We start from the raw sequence: 20843 nt of genomic DNA on the forward strand, positions 1-20843 counted from the left end.
CCTAGACTGTAGAGAGCCTCTGGTACATGATCACTGATGGCAGAAAGATTACCCAGAAAGAAGACTGGGAGGAGGGGGAGGAGAAAAAATGGGTAAAAGGGGGATAGAAGGAAGCAGAGGGAATGGGAGAGGAGGAAGGGGAGGAAGCTAGGGAGAGGGGAGAGGTAACAACATCAGATCCCATGTTTATTGCTATGCGACATGTCAATCATTTAGGAACACCTCAGTATCATTTTAGTGACCAGATCACAGTCTTCTGGCCTGGCATGTAGTCTCAACTCTGCCGTCCAGAAATCCAGTGGTAGAGAAGGTGTGTCTGCTGGTGCCCTGGATGACCCAGAGCAGGCAGATGGCAGGACCCACAGGAGCTGGCCCCCCTTTTGCCACAGTCTCCATCCTCCCCACCCACATCAACTCCCAGGTGACTGCATCCAGCCCCAGGGCTCCAAAACAAGCCAGCTGGTGACTCAAATTTACCCCTCCAGCCACAGCTCCCCTTTCCACGCAGACTCAGTTCTAACAGTGATGTCAGCGCCTCTACGTGGCTCCTCCACCATGCCCATCACACCCACTCCTTCCCCCGCTGCTCTCCCACCCCAGCCAATCTACCAGCAAATCCTGTTGTCTCCACGCTCAGTACACACCAGGAGCTCAGGCTCATTCCCACCCTCCCAGGTAGCGAGACTGCCCCTCCTCAGTCAGTCCTCAGCATGGCCACCAGAGGGAGCAGGTTAGAAGCCAGCCTGGGGCCATTCAGTCCAGGCGCTTCCGAAGGGCTTCCTCGAGTCAGAATAAACCCTGAGACCCGCAAATGATGCCAAGACCTCAGGACCAGGCCTGAGCTAACCTCCAGACTGCCATCCCTGACCACAGTCCACTTCACTCTCCGCTGTAGTCACACTGGGCTCCTAAGCTTCCTCATACCCCATGCATATTCATCGTCAGGGCCTTTGCACCTGTCGCCCCACAGTCTGGGGCTCTGTCCCCACTGTCACCCCATTCAATCCTCCGCTCAGGTCTCCTATTCAGAGAGGGCCCCCACCCAATCACCACCCATCTTTTTTCTGCTTTGCCTTTCTTCCTAGCACCGTCACCACTTGACCATCTCTTTGCTTTCAGTTTCTGTAGTCAGACCTCCTGAGGAAGAAAGCTATGCCTATGAAACAGCATGTCTCAGGTCCCAACTGTGTCAACTGATGACAATCGGAGGCCCATGAGGGTTCGTACTTTGCCATCCCAGCTCATAAACTTTAGTGACTCAGGGACCCACACACATTAGCCTGTGCTTTGCTTTATGCCTGGCTGACTTTCCATGCTTCACACACACCTTCGACCATGACTGCAGCCCCCAGGACTGCACTCTGAAGTCCAAGGACATTCTAGTTAAAGATGCCTCGCTCTTCTGTCTTGCTTTAAGTACAGTAACTGGCATCATCAGCTGTCCTCAGCTGGAACCATGTGAGACAGCAGAAGGGATGGCGAAGGCTGTGGACAGACCACTTGCAGCAGAGGCAGCACTGTTGCTGCTAAGTCACTTCAGTCGTGTCCGACTCTGGGCGAACCCACAGACGGAAGCCCACCAGGCTCCCCCGTCCCTGGGATTCCCCAGGTAAGAGTACTGGAGTGAGGTGCCATCACCTTCTCCGAGAGGCAGCACAAATGCTGGCAAAAGTATGAGGAGCTGCTCACACCTCAGTTAAGCAATGCCAGTTAAAAGGTCACAGCACGCTTTACCTCTCACATTGGCAGAGGTTCAGAGGAGGAGGCATGCCCGGTGCAGGTGTGGGGAAGGGAGGCCCTGTCACTGCTGCATGGTGGGGTCGCATTACAGAAGCACTCAGAAACATCAATACACCTGTGTCTGCAGAGTGGCTCCCACACTGACCTGAGCAGAAACAACAGGCAAGAGTCACCCCACAACTAGCACTCACGGCAACACCCTGAGTACATGAGTCTCTTCAGACAGGGAGAAATCAGAAAGTTCATGCACTGATGGTGGGAATATGAAATGGGAAACGGTGCACAGGGACTTCCCTGCCTGCCAACGCAGGGGACATGGGCTCAATCCCTGGTCCGGAAGATTCTACCTGCCGCAGAGCAACTAAGCTTGTGATCCTCAACTACTGAAACCCACAGGCTCTGGGGCCTGAGAGCCACAGTTATGAGGCTGTGTGCCTCAACTACTGAAGCCCGCGTGCTCTAGAGCCTGTGCTCCATAACAAGAGAAGCCACTGCAATGAGAAGTCTGCACACTGCAGTGAAGAATAACCCCGCTCACCAGAACTAGAGAAAAGCCCGCACACAGCACTGAAGACTCAGAGCAACCAAAATTAAATAAGTTTTTTTAAAACTTTGCTATAAAAAATAATAATAATAAATAAACAAATAAATCAGGCAGTGTTTTCCACCGTGGAAACTTGAGGCAGCTCCTCAAAACATTAAAGAGAGTTACCATATCACCCAGCACTCCCAGGTACATACCCAAGAGACATGAAACATGTTGACACCAAAAGTCATAAATAAACGTTCACAGCAGCATTATTAGTAATACCCCAAAAGTATAAATAACCCAATATCTACCAACTGATGAACACATAAACAAGATGTGGTCTGTCCATGCAATGCTTATTATCCAGCCATAAAAAAAGGAATGAAGCTACTATGTGGGTGAACCTTGAAAATATTATGCCAAATGAAAACAAGCCAGATACAAAGGATACATATTCCATCTATACAAAATTGGAAAAGTGAAAAAGTAGGTTAGTGGTTTCTAGGGGTGAGGAGAGAAGGGAACAAGGAGTAAGTGCTTAATAGGTATAGGGTTTCTTTTGGGGGTGAAAATGTCTGGAATTAGGTAGCAGTGGCAATTGTACAACCTTGTAAATATAGCAAAAAAAAAAAAGCACAAAATCACTCTAAAAAAGGTGAATTTTACGGTATGTGAATGATATCTCAGTTTTTAAAAATATAAACTGCATACAATTTTATGTTACTTAAAGTGAGATCCACATGAAACAGATGCTAAAGCCGTTTCAGGATCCTCATCCAGAGGATGTGCTGTCCTTGCAAAGGGAAGAGGAGTTCAGTCACGGCCCCCCGCCCTCAGGGACACAGAAGTGGAGAACGAGTCCCACCCTCACAAAGGGAAATCTGAGGAAATCATTTTTCAAAAAGTGATCACTTTGAGTTTCACAAATAACATTTATTGATCATATTCATAATGGAATCTCACCCACATTCACAGCAACTCCACTACAACTAAAAATCACCTGATGATAAATAACCTGCATTGACTGAGAGAACAGTGACTATCACAGACTCTCCCTGATTTGATGGCTTTTGTTAAAGACCTTGAGGAGGATGGACATTTCTGTTGATGTTCTTGACAGTAGCCGTTGATTTCAACTTCATACCCAAAAAAGCTGGCTAGAAAGCAAAGAGAAAGGCAATTACTAGGAACTGACCCCAAAATGAAACCACACTGGCCTTGTAGGGCCCGTGTGAGGAGCCTCCCTGCGGTGGAGGGTGGAGGAAACCCTGCGGCAGAGCAGAATGCACACTCGGCCACTGAGGAGCCTGCACAGGAGACAGGGAGCCACCCTGGCTGGCTCACTGTCCAGGGTGCGACCTGAGGGAAGGCACTCAGCCCCCTCAGCCCCTTCTCCCCTTCTGGGCTCCAAGGAGAACACCAGCTCTGCAGAACTGTGGAAGGAACTGAATAAAACGAAGGCACAGCAAGTCCAGACCAGAAGGCAAGGATTGACTCATTACTACTCTTCTGGGCTCCCTGTTGGGCAGGTTCGGAGCTCATCCATTCTCCTATGGCCTCTGAGTTCTAGCAAGCCTCTGCCAGGCCAGCAGATGGGCCAGCAGCTTCTCCTGAGATAAACTGGGTGTGCGCTTTGTGGGCTCTCACAGGGCACCCCACATACACCCCAGGCAGGTAAGGAATTTCTCCTAACAGCTGGTTAGTGCCTGACCTCTGCCCTAAGATCCTGGCTCAGAAGCAAACACCTCCCATAAAAGTATTAGCAATTTTCCTTTGGCCCACCTGAACCACCTATTAATACTTAATATGGATCATCTACAGACAAGTTTCTATCTTTGTTCTTCCCAGAGTGGGAACCAGGGAGTCCAACCAAATTTGACATCAAGTTGACAAACACAAAAAGAAAGATGAAACTTAAACAAAGAAGGAAGTCTCACAGTGCTGACCCATTCAGATCATGCAAAGCTGACAACCCTGGCCAGCTGCTTCCTCGGGGCACTCGCCCTGGAGAAGCTGCAACCCAGGTCCACTACAGGCACCTGTATGCAAATGTGCATCACGGCGTCATATGTGACCACAGGGAGTGCCCAGTACTAGGAGAGTGGCCAGGAAGGATGCAGGGAGAGGAATTTCCACTTCCAGAAAAGATGGAGTGACAATGACAGAGCTGGTTTCCTATTTGAACAACTAAAAAACTGGGCAAAAGGCATCTGAAACTGTTTTCAGATACTGGACATTTTCTAGAACATTCCTCTTACAACTGGGTGGAGGAGATAGACAAAAAGTAAATAAGTCAATATATGTAAATTCTAATTGTGCACATTTACATATTGATATGTATTTGCATGCCTTCTATTTACATATTGGTGTGTGTTTGTATATATTTATATATAGGTGTGATAAAAGAAACAGGAAGAAGAAGGTGGATGGGGTAATGGTTGGGGACATGGGTAAACTGGGGTATTAAGAGGACGAGAAGGAGGAGGAGAGCTGTTACTGAGGGGACTAAGTAACCAGGTGAGGAGAGGCCCTGCAATGAACCTGAGGTTGCCCTGGAGGCTTCCTGGGTGGTGGCAGAGGCAGAGTGGGGCCCCAGGTGAGAAATGCAGGCCTGGGCAAGGCCAGGTGTGTTCAAGGCTGGTGAAAGGGCTTTTCAATATGGAGCCTTGATAGTCGGGGCTGGGCTGTGAGAGAGGCAGCAGGTTCCCCGAGGCTGTAGTGTGCTTAAACTCCAGAGGGACCCCAACACAACAGAAGTTTGTAGAAACTGAAACCAGTGGTCTTTTGGGGGAAGGGGAATTTAGAAACTTGAGAACAGGGCAGGTGAGAAAATAAAGGTGAGTAGATGCTCCACCACCCTACCACTGGCCCTAACCTTGATGCATCTGGTTTGTTCTTCCCTTGCATTTTCTGGAAGAAGATGTGTGTGTCAGGTATGAGCAACAATCCAGACGATGCTAACAACGTAACAGTAATCAGAGTGGTGCCCACCTCTCACCCTCTGCTGCGCGACAACCAAGTTCTCCCACACCTTCAACTCAACTAAACCCCAGGACGTAAGATAAGCCCAAGGCCACCACTGCCCCACCCACACCTGCTCACCGGATGGCCTCCATGACCCTCAGCAGGGCATGGAGGAGTGTCAGGAGGCTGAGGTTGAGGGGCAGGAGGGAGGCTGGGGGGCTTTCTGGCTGCCCCGAGGCCACCGGCCCAGCCTGGTGAAGAGCCTGGAGCTGCTGCCACTTGAGGAGATGGCGCCCTTCACCACAGATCCGCCAGCGGTTGTACCCGGAGCGCACATCCAGAGGGGCTTCTAGGCAGAGAAAGTGAGTCAGGCCCCGAGGGGTGTGGGGCCAGGGTACTCTCGAGCCTGTACCCATGAGAGAGCCCTCAGGAAACCAGGGCAAAGGAACCAGGTGTCACAGCAAGGCAGGTCGCAGCCCTGGGGTGTGAGCACTCACACAGCGCCCATGGAGATGAAGACAGCATGGCTATGTGTTTGTTTCTAGGGCGACTGTGGGCCTTTGTGGCTGTGTTTTCTGAGTCTTTATCTTTTAGAGCTGCCTACTGAAAGATTTATGAATGAAAGGATATGGTAGTTAGTGGTGATCTGCTCCACAGTAATCTTTTTCTTTTTCCTTTTTTTGGGGGGGAGGAGGGGGTATGGAGTGGGTGAAGCACAGAAGAAACCAAATCATCCAAGAGTTGATCAGTTGATCGTGGCTGTAGCCGAGGGAAGGGAACATGGGCTTTTGCAGAGTATCTGATATTTCCCATAATAAGCAGTAAACAACCACCACAAACACAAATGGAATTCAAACATCTCTATCTCCTCCATGCTCTTTAGCTTTTTCAAGACCTGCTTTGGTCACATGTGACCCTCTTGATGTTATATCTCTTATTTATTTTTACTATGCTATTAATATGCTACTACTAAAAATGTAGTACCCTGACTCTAATCATACTAATATAAAATACATTCTTAACAAATATAAACTATCTTTTCTTTATAAAAAACTATCACAAGAGCATAAAGAAGAAAAGCACATGAGCCCTCTATTTACAAGATCAGAAACACAGATTTTTCTAAAATGGAACTCAGCTGGATTTGAAGCCAACGAACCATCTCTTATTTTTAGGTCACTCTGTATGAAGCTCAGAGGAGAGAAGGCTCCCTAACCTCCTAGTGGCAGTGAGACTGGCACTCACTCCCATCCTGTGACACACTCTCACTCCCATCCTGTGACACACTCTCACTCCCATCCTGTGACACACTCTCACTCCCATCCTGTGACACACTCTCACTCCCATCCTGTGAACACACTCTCACTCCCATCCTGTGAACACATTCTCATTCCTGTCCTTGAATGGGTTTGAGGCTTGAAATATTACTAACATAAATCACCTGAACTATAAAACCATGGCTGGAGTAAAAATTAATACTGGTTTTTAACAGTGTTATCAATGGATGCATGATTCACTAATAAAACGACTAAGCTTTTACACTTTCTTAAAGACGCAGAGTAGTCAAAGCCAAAAACAACCAATAAAAATAAACCACTAAATTGGTGAGTTTATACTATACAGTAAGAAGAGCAGTTTCTCAGGTGGTTCTCATTCTATGGCCACTTTTTTTAATAAAGTGATTTCTGGCTCTTCCACCTAAAACTTGAGGCAACGTGTTGCTATCTGTTTTGTTCACCATGCGCACACACACACACACCCCAGAAGCCTCTCTTTGCTGGGCTGACCTGCCCCTTTCCCACCCACAGGGATTACCTGTGACTGTCAGCTCAGACACACGAAACCAACCTTAACCTACACATAAACAGAGCTTTCATTTTTAAATTGACACTGCTGCTGCTGCTAAGTCGCTTCAGTCGTGTCCAACTCTGTGCGACCCCATAGACGGCAGCCCACCAGGCTCCCCCGTCCCTGAGATTCTCCAGGCAAGAACACTGGAGTGGGGTGCCATTACCTTCTCCAATGCATGAAAGTGAAAAGTGAAAGTGAAGTCGCTCAGTCGTGTCCAACTCTTAGCGACCCCATGGACTGTAGCCCACCAGGCTCCTCTGTCCATGGGATTCTCCAGGCAAGAGCACTGGAGTGGGGTGCCATTGCCTTCTCTGAAATTGACACTAGTGGAGTCCTATTGCCTGGGCTACACTGACTTGTTATTCTACCTTGCAATGTGTTGGGGGGTCCGTTTCATCATCCCTAACAGCTGTGGACTTTAGGTAGCTGGTGCCACATTTCAAATGCACCTCTATTTATGTCCATCCTCCCACGAAGAGACACTTAAGTTGCTTCCAATTTTTCACCAAAGAAATTACTGCTACAGACAGACATGCGTGGAGTGCCCACAGATATTACCCAGACATGGGCTTGTTGGATTAAAGATTTTTCACATTATAAAATTTGATCGATACCTCCAAACCTTCTGCCAAAGGCTGTGACAATTCATGCTCCTCCTAACTGTGCTTTTAAAATCAGGGAAAAGTTAAGTATCTTCTACATGAAGAGGTGAGCATGAGAGGTAGTGGCCGCTCATTTCCCAACCACTCTACCCCGACCTGCACACACCCAGGCTCTGGGTGGGCCGCTCAAATCACCTGCTCATCAGGAAAACCCCTTGTCAGACACCCAACCTCTCAGTTCTCTCAGGTCCTCCTCCAGAGAGTCCATCAAGGGCACTCACCGTGCAATCTGGCCCCAGCACAAAAAGAGGAGGGTGTGATCAGACTGCACAAAACACGTCCACTCCCTTGCTCACATGCAATGCAGAGAAAGCAGACATGTCAACCATCTGTGAGGAAAAGCACCTCTGCTCATTTCAGAGATGAAGAAAGTAAAGGTGCAAGTAGAGACACCATCTCCTGGCACACCGAGACTGAGCGTGTGAGGACACGCGTACATCAGGCCACATATGAGGATACGTGAACACACCTTGTCATGATTATGAACTGCACTGTGAACATGTGAGTATGCGCTAGGCCTGTCATGAACATATGAATATATGTATACACTGTATGATGAATATATGCATAAGTGTGGTATCATGAACATACAATGTGTCAGGAATACATGAAGATAGAATATGTCAACATACAAGCCTATACACTGTCATAAATGTATATTTATATATAACACATACATACACAAGTCATATCATGAATCATAGAAGATTAGAGCTTAAAAAACACTTCAGATACCACCTAACCCCAGGATGCAAATTGGTTTCATCCTGAGAGTCAATATTGATAACTGATAGAGTCTGAGGCTTCTCTGGGTTCACTAGGAAAAGATGAGGGGTGATTAGTGATGCCTGGTAAGGGTAGGTGTCGGAGAAGTGGTATGTGTGCCAGACTGTGGCCTTCTCTGTGTTATACCCATCATGACAGAAGTCTACCCCACTCCCATCATGATGTTCATGAGAACCCCGCCTTCCTTGGGGAGGGGGTGATGAGACACAAGTGCACTGAGTTACCTGGGACGCCTTTAAAACTCTGCTGCCTTTTCACCACCTAGGATAAAAGATAAGAACGTGGGCAAGTGCATCAGCCCAGTGATCCACCAAGACGGGGGCCCAGTGATTTAGCCTGGAGACCCCCAGAAACGGGTCCATGACCAGCTCAGAATGCAAGTTATGTTTTTTTAAAAGGCCTCCAGGTTTTAATTCTGGTGACAGTTTGCTACTTGGTGACAGAAAACCAGCAGATGGAATGTGGGTGAAGGCAGAAGAAGCCTCTAATTCCAGGACACTCAGAAAGCAAGGAAGAGGAGTGGCCCTGGAACTGAGCGGGGCTAGACCTGGCCAACCATACCCCACCACAAACATTGACCTGGAACCCAGAGGTGTGGAGGTGGCCAGACAGAGCCGAAGAGTGAGCACAGACTCTTGAGCTACGGCCCCTCCCCAGAACCCTTGCTCCATGCCTGCCAGGCTAGGGCTACAAGGTCAGGCTGCTCAGACAGGCCGAGGAAAGTGAGGTAGAGGGGAGGCAAGGAGCAGCAGGGTGGGGTGGGAAGAAGGAGGGAGGGAGGTGAGCAAGTTGGAGAAGAGGGAAGAGAAAGGAGGAGAGGGGGAGGAGGAGGGGCAGAAGAAATGATGGGAAAGGTAGCAGCAGACCCTCAGAGCGCAGTGTATCCCACCCTTCCCAATACCACCAGGACACCTAACCTGGGCCTGCCCTGAGTACCACTTGCCTCCTGCTCTCTGCTGCCCTAGGCCACAGCTTGGAGGAGACCCCCAGACACCAATGCAGACCACTGTGGGGAAGGAACCCGGCACCCTTCCCCTCATCTCTGGGTCCCCCTCGGCCCACCCCTCACTTTCAGGCCTTGCTGCCATACGAGCCTCCCTCTTACCTTCTTGTGAGACCTCAGGACCTGAGGCACCCAGTAGGGCATCACGGCCTGATCCCTAGGCATCGGGAGGTGGCCCCCAAAGCGGTGGCATGGGCAGGGGCATGCCTTGGTGGTTTTGGGAATATAAGACCGGACCATCTTTTGGATCTAACAGAGGAAGGGAAGAGAAGGTCCAAAGAGGGGTGGAGCCACACCCCAGAAAACCTCAGCCTCAGGGACAGGGCCCTGGAGAGTGCCTCTGCTATGCCCCTCCCACAGTACACCCCGACTGCCCGGCTGAGGGAGCAGGTCCCCCCATCATGATATTCCCAGGGGTGGCCAGCACCCTCATTACCCACCACCTGCACATCCACAGGGCGTGGTGCTGTGGTGGGACACATGGGGGGAGTCAGGAGACCTGGCTCCGTCCTGAAACTACCGGCCTCCAGGAGCACCCTTGGTGCCACATTTAGCCCCTCTGAGCCTCAGCGATCTCAGTGAGAGAGAGGACTCTGCCAGCACCTTGGCCACACTGGTCAAAGTCTAACATGGATAGTCTTTGGTCCAGCAGTTGCACTTCTGGGACCGCATCCCGTGAAGACACATGTGCATTTGCTCAAGAACACTCAGTGCAGCACTGACTGTAGTGACCAATCAGCCTGAATCTGGTAATAAGGGACAATAAATAACGGACACAGGGACAAAGGGAATGGATGGCCTTTGGAAAGAATAATGCAGATCTGTCTGTCCTGACATACAATGAGCACAGAGATGCAATATTAAGTGAGAAATGCAGCACTGTGAATACAGCATGCTACCATTTACATCAAAAAAATTAAAGAATATGTGTGCAGTGTTGTTTGTATATGAGTTGTGATGGGTCAGATCCTTACCCCAATGCCTCATCACCACCGCTAGCCTCACTCTTTGCTCTGCAATTCTGCAGTTCCTTCCAGAACAGTAGACTCTGCCCCTTGACTCTGGTCAGATCACGTACTGGACTGGCCAACAGTATAAGTAGGAAGTGACAGTAGCCAGATCTGTCAGGCTGAAGACCTCATAGGTGTCCAGCTGCTCTCACATCTCTGCCATGGCCACAAGACAGTGCCTGGGACAGCCCGCTGACCCCAAGATCAGGATATCTGAGGCCAAGCTGCCAGCAGAGTGTCCCTCAGCCACATGAGTTATCACAGTGACTGCTGTATCAAGTTGGGTCGTAGGGTGACTTGTACATTGCTAGCCAAACAACACAAGCACAGAAAACCTCCAGAAGGCCAAATGAGGACACCTCTGGAAGAGGGGTAGGACAGAGTTCTGTGTACCACACCCCTGCTGCACTGTGGGAATTTCCAACCATGTGCTCACAGCTCACATTATAAAACATAATCAAAACTACTTCGAGTAACCCCTGCAACCTCTGAGGCCGCGGGAGGACTGCACTGGACCCTGGGTGTAAGGTGTGCTGCCAAGCAGACACTGCTGCAGGAAGGAGGAAGGGAGTCCTGGACCTCCTCCAAAGCAGATAAGACGAGGCCTGGAGACCCGGGCACCTCCCTGCGCCCTGGCTCCTTGTCACCATGGCACAGGACCCCTCTCACATAGGACCCTTTTGCCCGCCAGGATAAGGATACTCTGGCCACTTCTACTCAATCCACCCATGGCTGCTAAGCCCGTTCTCCATGGCAGGTGCTGCACCAGAAGCAACAAGACCTCATCCTTCCCACAGCAGCTCCCTGCACAGCACTGTCCACTGGGAAAGAAGAAACACTGGGACTCGGGGAGCAGAGTTGGGAGAACATTCAAGGCCAGAGGGGCAGCTAGGTGGAGAATCAAGAGAGCAACCATGCCTGCTGAGAGTCCAAAAGACATGACAAGAGAACTACGAGGGTAGCCACACAGCAATCATTCCTCCTTTTGTTAAAAGAAACCAACTTTGCTTATGATGCAAAGCGGTCAGGCCAGGGATCAGCCACTCCCTCTTGCCAACAAAGGGTCTGGGGGGTAAGGGAACAAAAAATCTTGGGCTTCTGGGAATGTTTTATCCCTGAAAAGGAGGAGAAGGTAGGAGGTAACCTTTTGGAAGACTCTGGAAGACTCACTTTCTGCCATGTACATTGTCATATAAGAGACCCACGGCCAACATCTAAAAACACTAGAAGTGAAAAATAACACCAACTCTACACAAAGTCTTCCTGAAAACTTAAATGATTCATTTCTGATAAAAGCTCTCAACAAACTAGAAATAGAAGTGAAGTCCTCAGCCTGATGAAAGGCAACCATGATACACCACTGTGCTGGGAACAGGCATGCCTAAGCAAGATGCAGAAAGGACTAAATTATTAAATTGATAATCGGACTTCATCAAAATCTAAAACTTCTGCTCTTTTAAAGATAGTAATAAGAGAATTAGAAGACAAGTCAAAAACGTGGAGAAAACACTTGCAAACTAAATATCTAATAAAGAACTTTTATACAGATATATAAAGAACTCTCAATACTCAGTAATTAAAAAAAAGCAACTCAACGTTTTTAATGGGCAAAATACTTGAACAGACACAAATCAAGTAAGATATGCATATGGTAAAAATATACGAAGAGATGCTCAACATCATTAGTCACTGTGGAAATACACAAGTTAAAGCCTCAATGAGAGGAATTCCCTAGTGGTCCAGGGGTTGGGACTCTGCACCTTCACTGCCTGGAGTGCAGGTTCAGTCCCTGATCAGGGAACTGAGATCCCGCAATCTTTGAAACCACAATTTTAAAAATGTTTTAATTAAAAAACATAAAATGAGATAAACACTTATTAAGATGGCCAAAATTTAAAACACTCACCAAACCAAGCGTTCATGAAGACATGAAGCAACTTGAACTTTATACATTGTTGGGAAGATTGTAAAATGGAACAACCATTTTTGCAAAACAGTTGACAGTTTCTTAGAAAATTAAACATATGCCACCCATACAATATAGCAATGCCTTTCCTAGGTGCTTGCCCAAGAAAAATGAAGGCATGTTCACACAAATACTTATACACAAATGTTCACAGCAGCTTTATTTGTTGGACAAAATAGAAAAAAACTGGAAATGATCCACACGTCCTTCACTGGATGAATGGTCTATCCATATAACAACACACTGCTCAGCAGTAAAAAGGAATGAACTATCAGTGAACACAACCATATAGGTGAATCTCAAAAATAATCATGCTGAGTAAAAGAAGCCCCAGGAGAAGGAGATGGCAACCCACTCCAGTATTCTTGCCTGGGAAATCCCATGGACAGAGGAGCCTGGTGGGCTATATATAGTCCATGGGGCCGCAAAGAGCCAGACACACGACTCCGTGACTAAACCACCACCACCACAAAAGAAACCAGACTAAAAAAAGTACATACTATACGATTCCATTTATATAAAATTCAAGGAAATGCAAACGAATCTATAGTGACAGAAACAGACCCATGGTTGCCTGGGGACTGTGGGGAGAGAGGGTTGAGTGGAATTACAGAAGGGAACAAGGAGGACTTCCCTAGTGGTTCAGTAGTTAAGAATCCGCCTGCCAATGCATGGTTCATGGGTTCAATCCCTGGTTCAGGAAGATTCTACAAGACAGGAAGCAACTAAGCCCATGCACCACAACCGCTGAGCCCACACTCCAGAGGCCACAAGCTGCAACTACTGAGCCTTTGTGCTGCAACTACTGGAGTCCATACTCCACAAGAGAAGCCACCGCAGTGAGAATCCATGCACTGCGACTACAGAGTAGCCCCCACTCACCCCAACTAGGGAAAAGCTTGAGCACACCAATGAAGACCCAGCACAGCAAAACAGAAATAAATACAATTTTGAAAAGGGTACAAGGAAACCTTTCGGGGTTGTGTACATGTACTGCATTATACCATTTTATACAAGGGTCTTGAGCACCCTGGATTCTGGTATCTACATGCATCCTAGAACCAATCCCCTGTGAATATCTAGAGATGACTGTACATTATCACAATTGTGGTGGTGGTTTCATGGGTGTGTGCATATGTCAAGATTTATCAAATTTTATATGTGTGCCATTTTATCACATGTCAATCATATCTCCATAAATCTGAACCCCTGATTCAAGTCACCTACCTGATTTTGGGGTCTCAAGGAGCGAGGGACCCAGTAAGGCAGTGCTGCCTTAGCCCTGGGCACTGGCAGGTAGCCCCCAAATTTGGCCTGGCACTCACAGCAGATGGGCTCTAGATGAACAGTGCTGGGGACAGGGCACATCTGAGCAAGAGGCAGACAAAACAGAATTTAACGTGATGCTGCATTAGTGATGCAAGCCAAGGCACTCTCTGAATGGTAAATCCACACTCAGAGGGAGCCAGGTTAAGACATGGCATCCAGGGCAAGTGCAGGCACAGGGGCCTCAGCTACTGCAGACTGTCCTGAGATCCTCCAAAGTCACTTGGAGGGGGACCACAGAGCCCGCAGACCCGGGATGTGCAATCACTTACAGCCACATTATTATGAGCAAGTCTTGGATCTCTCTTTCTAAAAATGGAGAAATACAACCAACTCTAGGATGGATGACCGCTCTTTCTGTGGTTGTCCACGTCAGTCTGCGTATAGAACTTTGTTTGCAAAACCTTCCACATCCATCCCATATGATCCCACCACACCCACAGGCTGGGGGAGAGGGAAAGTCATCCTCTCCAGGAGCAGACAGAGCTGCCCAGAACAGATACATTAAGGGGCAGCACTGGTTCTCCCAGACCTCCTAAATCCCTGTCTCAAGGTATCATGAGGCACTGAGGGGCGGGGAAGGCAGTGGGTGACCCTATATAGAGATTTGGGAGCTTGCATGGCCACTTAAACCATGGACCCCACTGGCTGACACACCCTCTTGTGAGATGCTGCTTCTGGACCCATATTTTCTGCTCTACTCCCCACCAAAGGGCATGTCAGGGTTGGGGCAAAGTAGTTGAGGTTTGCTTTCCTTACCGAATGATCTATGAGACACACTTCTTTCCCAAAAGCTGGAAATGTGCTTCTTTTCCTAGAAAAGAAGATGGCTTAGAAAGTTCTGGACTTTGTGTACATTGGAGGCAGGAATGCTAGTATGAGAGCCTGAGCCAGCCTGGCTCGTATCATTAAACCCCAAGAGTGGAAAGTGAAAGTGAAAGTTTAGTCGCCCAGTCATGTCTCTTTGCGACCCTATGGACTGTAGCCTACCAGGCTCCTCTGTCCATGGGATTTTCCAGGCAAGAGTACTGGAGTGAGCTGCCATTTCCTTCTCCAGAGGACCTTCCCAACCCAGGGATCGAACTCAGGTCTCCCACATTGTAGGCAGACACTTTACTGTCTGAGCCACCAGGGAAGTCCTAGTCAACTGCCCATTCTGAGATCCTAGTCAACTGGCCCCCCAAGAGTGGAAGGGGTCATCATTCTGAGCCAAAGAGGGGGCAGAGGGTGACAACAGAAGCAGGTAGATACACACTCACGTGGCTAAGGTCTAGGGGTTCCCATATGTCAAGCTATTGTGGAATCCTGCATCCCCAAAGGGTTTAGCTGGAATCAGCCTAGGTCGGGAAGATCCCCTGGAGAAGCAAACAGCAACCCACTCCAGTATTCTTGCCTGGAGAATACCATGGACAGAGGAGCCTAGTAGGCTACAGTCCATGGGGTCACAAGAGTCAGATATGACTTAGTGACTAAACCACTACCACCAGGCACACTCCAGCTAAACCTATGCTAGGACCTTTAGGAAAGACAGGAACATTCCAACCTGGTGAGAACTTTCCAAGACGTGTAGCTGCCAACCACAACACATGCTTTATCATACACCCTGAGCTTACTTAGAATTCTGAAGGAAAATACTGTCAAAACCGTACATCTAATGAAATTCTTTGCAGTAAAAAAAAAAAACAAAACTGGGTGCTTTCTCTCTTGGGCTGAAAAAGCATTTGGAGCTACACAGATTCTACTACTCTTCCCCATTCTCCGCACAACAAATTGCTGGTATGTTGGCCACCATATGGAGAGTGTCCAGTGAGCATAAATTCAAAACAAAGCAAAACTTCCAGCTTTCCTAATAGCATATGTAACATGGCAATGGTTAAGAGTGATATCATCATAATAATCACTATTTTACTATCTATTTACAGTAATAGCTTCAGGTCACAGAGCTCAACTCCCACACCTGATCCTTGACAACACAGAATATGGGATGTTGCCCTGCATAGCACCCAAGCCCCCTAACAGTCATAAGAGCATTGTTATTTCCTTTGTGGAGGCCAAACCTCCAGCCCAGAAGATGAAGCCAGTTAGTCCCAGAGACTGGCTCAGAATGTCATAACCCAAGTCAACCCAGTGAAACTCATTCTCGTTGTTATTATTCAGTTGTGTCTGACTCTGCAACCCCATGGTGCAGTATGTCAGGCTTCCCTCATTCTGGGGCTTTGTGTTAAAATTACTAGGAAAGGAAATTTCCTTTTCTGTTGAAGTTGCAAGAGCTTTTCCAGAGGTCTTGGTGGTCATTTTGCCCCCAGAGGGGAAGAAAACAAAGCTGAAAGATGGAGACAACAGTCCCTGACCACAGTCCTTAAGCATCTGTGTACATCGGTTCCTGACTTACACCTGACAGCCTCAATTAGTCAGTGAATTGCCTTTCCTGCTTATATGATGTAGTGTAGTGTCTTTCCTGCCTACCTTTTACAAGCTACTATGGGACGGGGTCAGAGAAGGCAATGGCACCCCACTCCAGTACTCTTGCCTGGAAAATCCCATGGATGGAGGAGCCTGGAAGGCTGCAGTCCATGGGGTCCCTAAGGGTCGGACACGACTGAGCAACTTCACTTTCACTTTTCACTTTCATGCATTGGAGAAGGAAATGGCAACCCACTCCAGTGTTCTTGCCTGGAGAATCCCAGGGATGGGGGAGCCTGGTGGGCTGCCGTCTATGGGGTTGCACAGAGTCGGACACAACTGAAGCAACTTAGTAGTAGTAGTATGGGATGGGGTCGGAGAAGGCAATGGCAACCCACTCCAGTACTCTTGCCTGGAAAATCCCATGGATGGAGGAGCCTGTAGGCTACAGTCCATGGGGTCACTGGAGAGTCGGACACGACGGAACAACTTCACTTTCACTTTTCACTTTCATGCATTGGAGAAGGAAATGGCAACCCACTCCAGTATTCTTGCCTGGAGAATCCCAGGGACGGGGGAGCCTGGTGGGCTGCTGTCTATGGGGTCACACAGAGTCGGACACGACTGAAGTGACTTAGCAGCAACAGGAGCAGCAGCATGGGACAGGGTGACCTGAGGCTATTGGGGCTCCCCAGGTGACTCAGGGTCCAGGTTCCCCCAGATGACTCTCAGTCCAGAGCCCCCCATGTGACTCAGGGTCTGGGGCCACCCCAGTAGAACTGGGGTCTGTGGCCTCCCAGTGGACTCGAGGTCCAGATCGCCTCAGGTGACTCAGGGTCTGGGGTGCCCCAGCTGACTCAGGGTCGGTGTTCCCCAGGTGACACAGGTCCCGGGGCCACCGCAGGTGACTCAGGGTCTGAGTTCTCCTCAGGTAACTCGGGGTCTGGGGCCCCCTCAGGAGACTTGGGGTGTGGGGCGCCCCCAGGTGACTCGGGGTCCGGGGCCCCCTCAGGTGACTCGGGGTCCGGGGCCCCCTCAGGTGACTCGGGTGCCGGGCCCCTTGTGTGGCGCGGCGGCCCAGCGTGCAAGACTGAGGGAGGCACCTGCCTGTCATGACGCGCTCGGGGTGAGTGTGCGCTGACAGACCGAACGGACACCCGAGAGCTCCCAGAAATGCCCGCCACGATTCTGCTAAGTTATGGTGAGGGCGGTGACGAAGCTCAAGATGACAGCCGTGACGGAAGTCGGGGCTGGCTCACCGTGTCACTCCTCTTCGGGCCCGCCCCTCACACCGCCCCGTCAGTCCCCGGGACCGCCCTCGACCTCGAAAGCCCCACCTCTTCCGCCCTCCCGCTCCTCTGAGGCCAGGCTCTTCCGGCGACAGCACCCTATTAGCTGTCGATTGGCTCTCTATTAGCCAATCAGATGCTGCATTCTATACATGTTTACTTACCTGGCATCTGATTGGGCTCTGAAGGCACAGGCTCGGGGTCAGCGGAGCGGGCGGGCGGAGCAGGCGGGGCCGGGGCCGGGGCCGGGGCCCGGAGCGGGGCCGGGGGCGGGGCCGGGGGCGGGGCCGGGGGCGGGCCGGGCCGGGGCGGAGGTCGGGCTAGGCGCAGGTGAAGACTCCTCGGTTGTGGTCTGGACCTGGCCTAGGTGGACGTCGGCCTCGGAAGACACACCTTTCCCCGCCCGATCCCGGGAAAATCCACTCACTGTTTCGTGCAGACGGGCCTGCGGGGCTGCAGGGCACAGTAGACGGGGTATCTGTCCCCTGGAAGGAGAGAAAAGAGGTGCGCGACTCGGGCCCAGGGCCCATTCGAGAACCGCGGAGCATCTCGGTAGGAGTGTGTCCCACGCAGGACCTGGGACGTATTTGTATTTGATGTCTTTCATTGTTTTTCTGACGCTGAGATTTAACTGGGCGCCTTTGTCACTGGCTGAATCGGACTCAAATTGTGACTTTTGAGGATGTGTGTTTCTGAAGCAACCAAGGGTTCGAAGGCCGTGGAATTCAGAACAACTGATTGTAGTATCTCTTGAAAACAAACTTTTCAGTGTTTGCTAACTTTTTTTTTTCTTTTTGGCCACACCTCGGCTTGTGAGATTTCAGTTCCCTGACCAGGGATTGAATCCCAGCCCCAGCAGTGAAAGCCCTGAATCCTAACCTCTAGACAACTAAGGAACTCCCCTTTTTTGCTGACTTTAACATTCTCAACTAATACTAATATTTGATCAAACCATCATAAGCAACGGTAGCCCTGGTGGGCCACATTTCCTTGTGCTGACTGCTACTGCTGCTAAGTCACTTCAGTTGTGTCCGACTCTGTGCGACCCCATAGACGGCAACCCACCGGGCTCCCCCGTCCCCGGGACTCTCCAGGCAAGAACACTGGAGTGGGTTGCCATTTCCTTCTCCAATGCATGAAAGTGAAAAGTGAAAGTAAAGTCGCTCAGTCGTCCAACTCTTAGCGACCCCATGGACTGCAGCCTACCAGGCTCCTCCGTCCATGGGATTTTCCAAGCAAGAGTACTGGAGTGGGTTGCCACTGCCTTCTCCTAGCCATAGACAAACAGGATTTCCCAGGCGCTACTCAGGTTTCATGGCTCTTTTATTGAACTGGTAAGTTCATGACCTATGAACAGGGCTGAGCTTCCAGCCAGTTCCCACCCTGCAGGCTCTCCTAGCTAGCACCCATGCTGATTGGGCAGCACCCCCACTATATTAGTTGCTAATTATTTATTTTATTCTGTCTTTTAGTTGCTAATTATTTTGGACACCACCCCCTACCTGTGTATCTGTATAAATAATGTCAGCACTGGTCTCTTAATAGCTAATGACAAAATTTATCGAGGAATCTCACCATTAGCCTAGTATTTTATTTATGGCTGTCTCATCTCTGCAAACCTTGGAGGGCCCTTGGGATTCCTTGTCATTTCTATTCTCCTGAGCCCACTGGAATATTGTAACACAGAAGACAGGTTTATGCCCCACAAGCCCCGCAGAAGCACTGGCCCTCACCACTCTTGACACTGTCATGCCATTTCACATCAAGTGCAACTCATCACCATTTCCACCAAAAATGTCTAAAATTAAAAGGACTGACAGTACCAAGTTTGTAGAGCGTGTGGCAGCTGGAACCCTCACACCTTACACAACAGATAAAACCATGTAGGCAAACTGGCAGTATTTACAATGTCTAAACATGTGAATGACTTCCCTGGTGGCTCAGACAGTAAAGCGTCTGTCTACAATGCAGGAGACCCAGGTTCGAGCCCTGGGTTGGGAAGATCCCCTGGAGAAGGAAATGGCAATCCACTCCAGTACTATTGCCTGGAAAATCCCATGGACAGAGGAGCCTGGTAGGCTACAGTCCCTGGGGTTGCAAAGAGTCAGACATGACTGAGCTACTTCACTCACTCAAACATGTGAATATCCTGTGACTAAGCAATTCCCCACCCCAGGTAATCACCCAAGATAATAGAGCTTATGTCCACCAGAAGATACCAGCAAAAACACACACAGTGCCAGCCCAGCCAGCAGCTGGAGGACAGCCACTTCTCACTCCTTCACACGTATCTGTGTGAGAACAGACATCTGTATCTTTGAGAACATTCCTAAAAAAGCATGTATTGCTGCTAAAGAAAAAAAGTTGTGGTTTGGTTTTGAGGTTGGCTTGTTATTTCAGGATCATCTTGCCTAACTGACCTGTAACAGTTTTCACAAACCTAAATCCTGTAGGTTAAGTGAAATCATGATTTTCAAATAAAGTCTAAGCAAGAACTGTAATTTTTAAGTTCTCGTGTCCCATGACTTTTGGGTCTCTCTCAGGTTGAACCCAAGCTGCACAGTGGTCAGGTCAAGATTACATTAGGCGCCACCACCGTCACAGCCCTGAACACAGGACTCACTTTTTTACCCAGATGAGGGCCCTGTATGATGTGACAGGTGTACACTGGTGACCAGCATGCCGTCAACTCTGCTGCCCCCAACCTTACCCTTTTCCTGTGGGCCCACAGGCTTCATTGTCACCTCACCAACCGTGACACCTAGACTTCTCTCTTCAGCAGCTGTGACACCAGTGTCTTGGCCTCTCCTCCTCCTTCACTGTGAGCTCCTGCAGTCTGCTGGGGGGGACACAGGACCACTGTCATCCTTCTCTCACTGTCATTGGGGCACTATGAAATGGCACGGCCAGGCCAGGTAGCCAGGCCAGGAGAGTCTTCTCATTTCCAACTGCCTGTGTCACTGTCTCACCCCCACCCCCAAGGTGCCAGGTACCCCATTCTAGCACTCGCCCTGAGATCACCGAAGCATCCTCTAGGAGAGGCCTCCACACTGTTTCCCCCACACCCATGGCAGCCCGTGGGAGCTTGCCTTCCAATAGAATTGTGGAACTCTGTGAACAGGAGAGACATTCCATGGTGATGCGGCCATCCGCCTGGGCTCCCATACCCACACAGACCCACACAAATGCTTTGTTGTTGTTGTTCAGTCACTGTCGTGTCCGACTCTGCGACCCCATGGACTGCAGCACACCAGGCCTCCCTGTCCTTCACTATCTCCCGGAGTTTGCTCAAACTCACGTCCATTGAGTCGGTG

At 49.5% G+C, this 20843-nt stretch overlaps 1 protein-coding gene across 4 annotated transcripts; it reads right to left on the reverse strand.

Annotated features, from left to right (window-relative positions):
* Nucleotides 1-3181: 3181 nt before the first annotated feature.
* On the reverse strand, nucleotides 3182-20365 carry C18H16orf95 (chromosome 18 C16orf95 homolog). 4 transcript variants are annotated; one of them, XM_059877388.1, is made up of 8 exons: nucleotides 20240-20365; nucleotides 17957-18014; nucleotides 14597-14651; nucleotides 13739-13879; nucleotides 9638-9784; nucleotides 8757-8793; nucleotides 5372-5579; nucleotides 3182-3426 (listed from the first exon to the last, which is right to left on the reverse strand). In XM_059877388.1, exons 1-8 carry the CDS (start codon nucleotides 20265-20267, stop codon nucleotides 3408-3410), a joined length of 693 nt encoding a protein of 230 aa, XP_059733371.1. In that variant the 5' UTR covers nucleotides 20268-20365; the 3' UTR covers nucleotides 3182-3407. The 4 variants fall into 4 exon arrangements, with proteins under 4 accessions (XP_059733371.1, XP_024834672.1, XP_059733373.1 ...); XM_024978904.2 differs by having other exon boundaries at nucleotides 5372-5582; XM_059877390.1 differs by lacking the exon at nucleotides 9638-9784.
* Between the last annotated feature and the right edge of the window lie 478 nt (nucleotides 20366-20843).

The sequence above is a fragment of the Bos taurus genome, chromosome 18, assembly GCF_002263795.3.
Source record: "Bos taurus isolate L1 Dominette 01449 registration number 42190680 breed Hereford chromosome 18, ARS-UCD2.0, whole genome shotgun sequence".
In the NCBI taxonomy this organism is placed as follows: Eukaryota; Metazoa; Chordata; class Mammalia; order Artiodactyla; family Bovidae; genus Bos; species Bos taurus.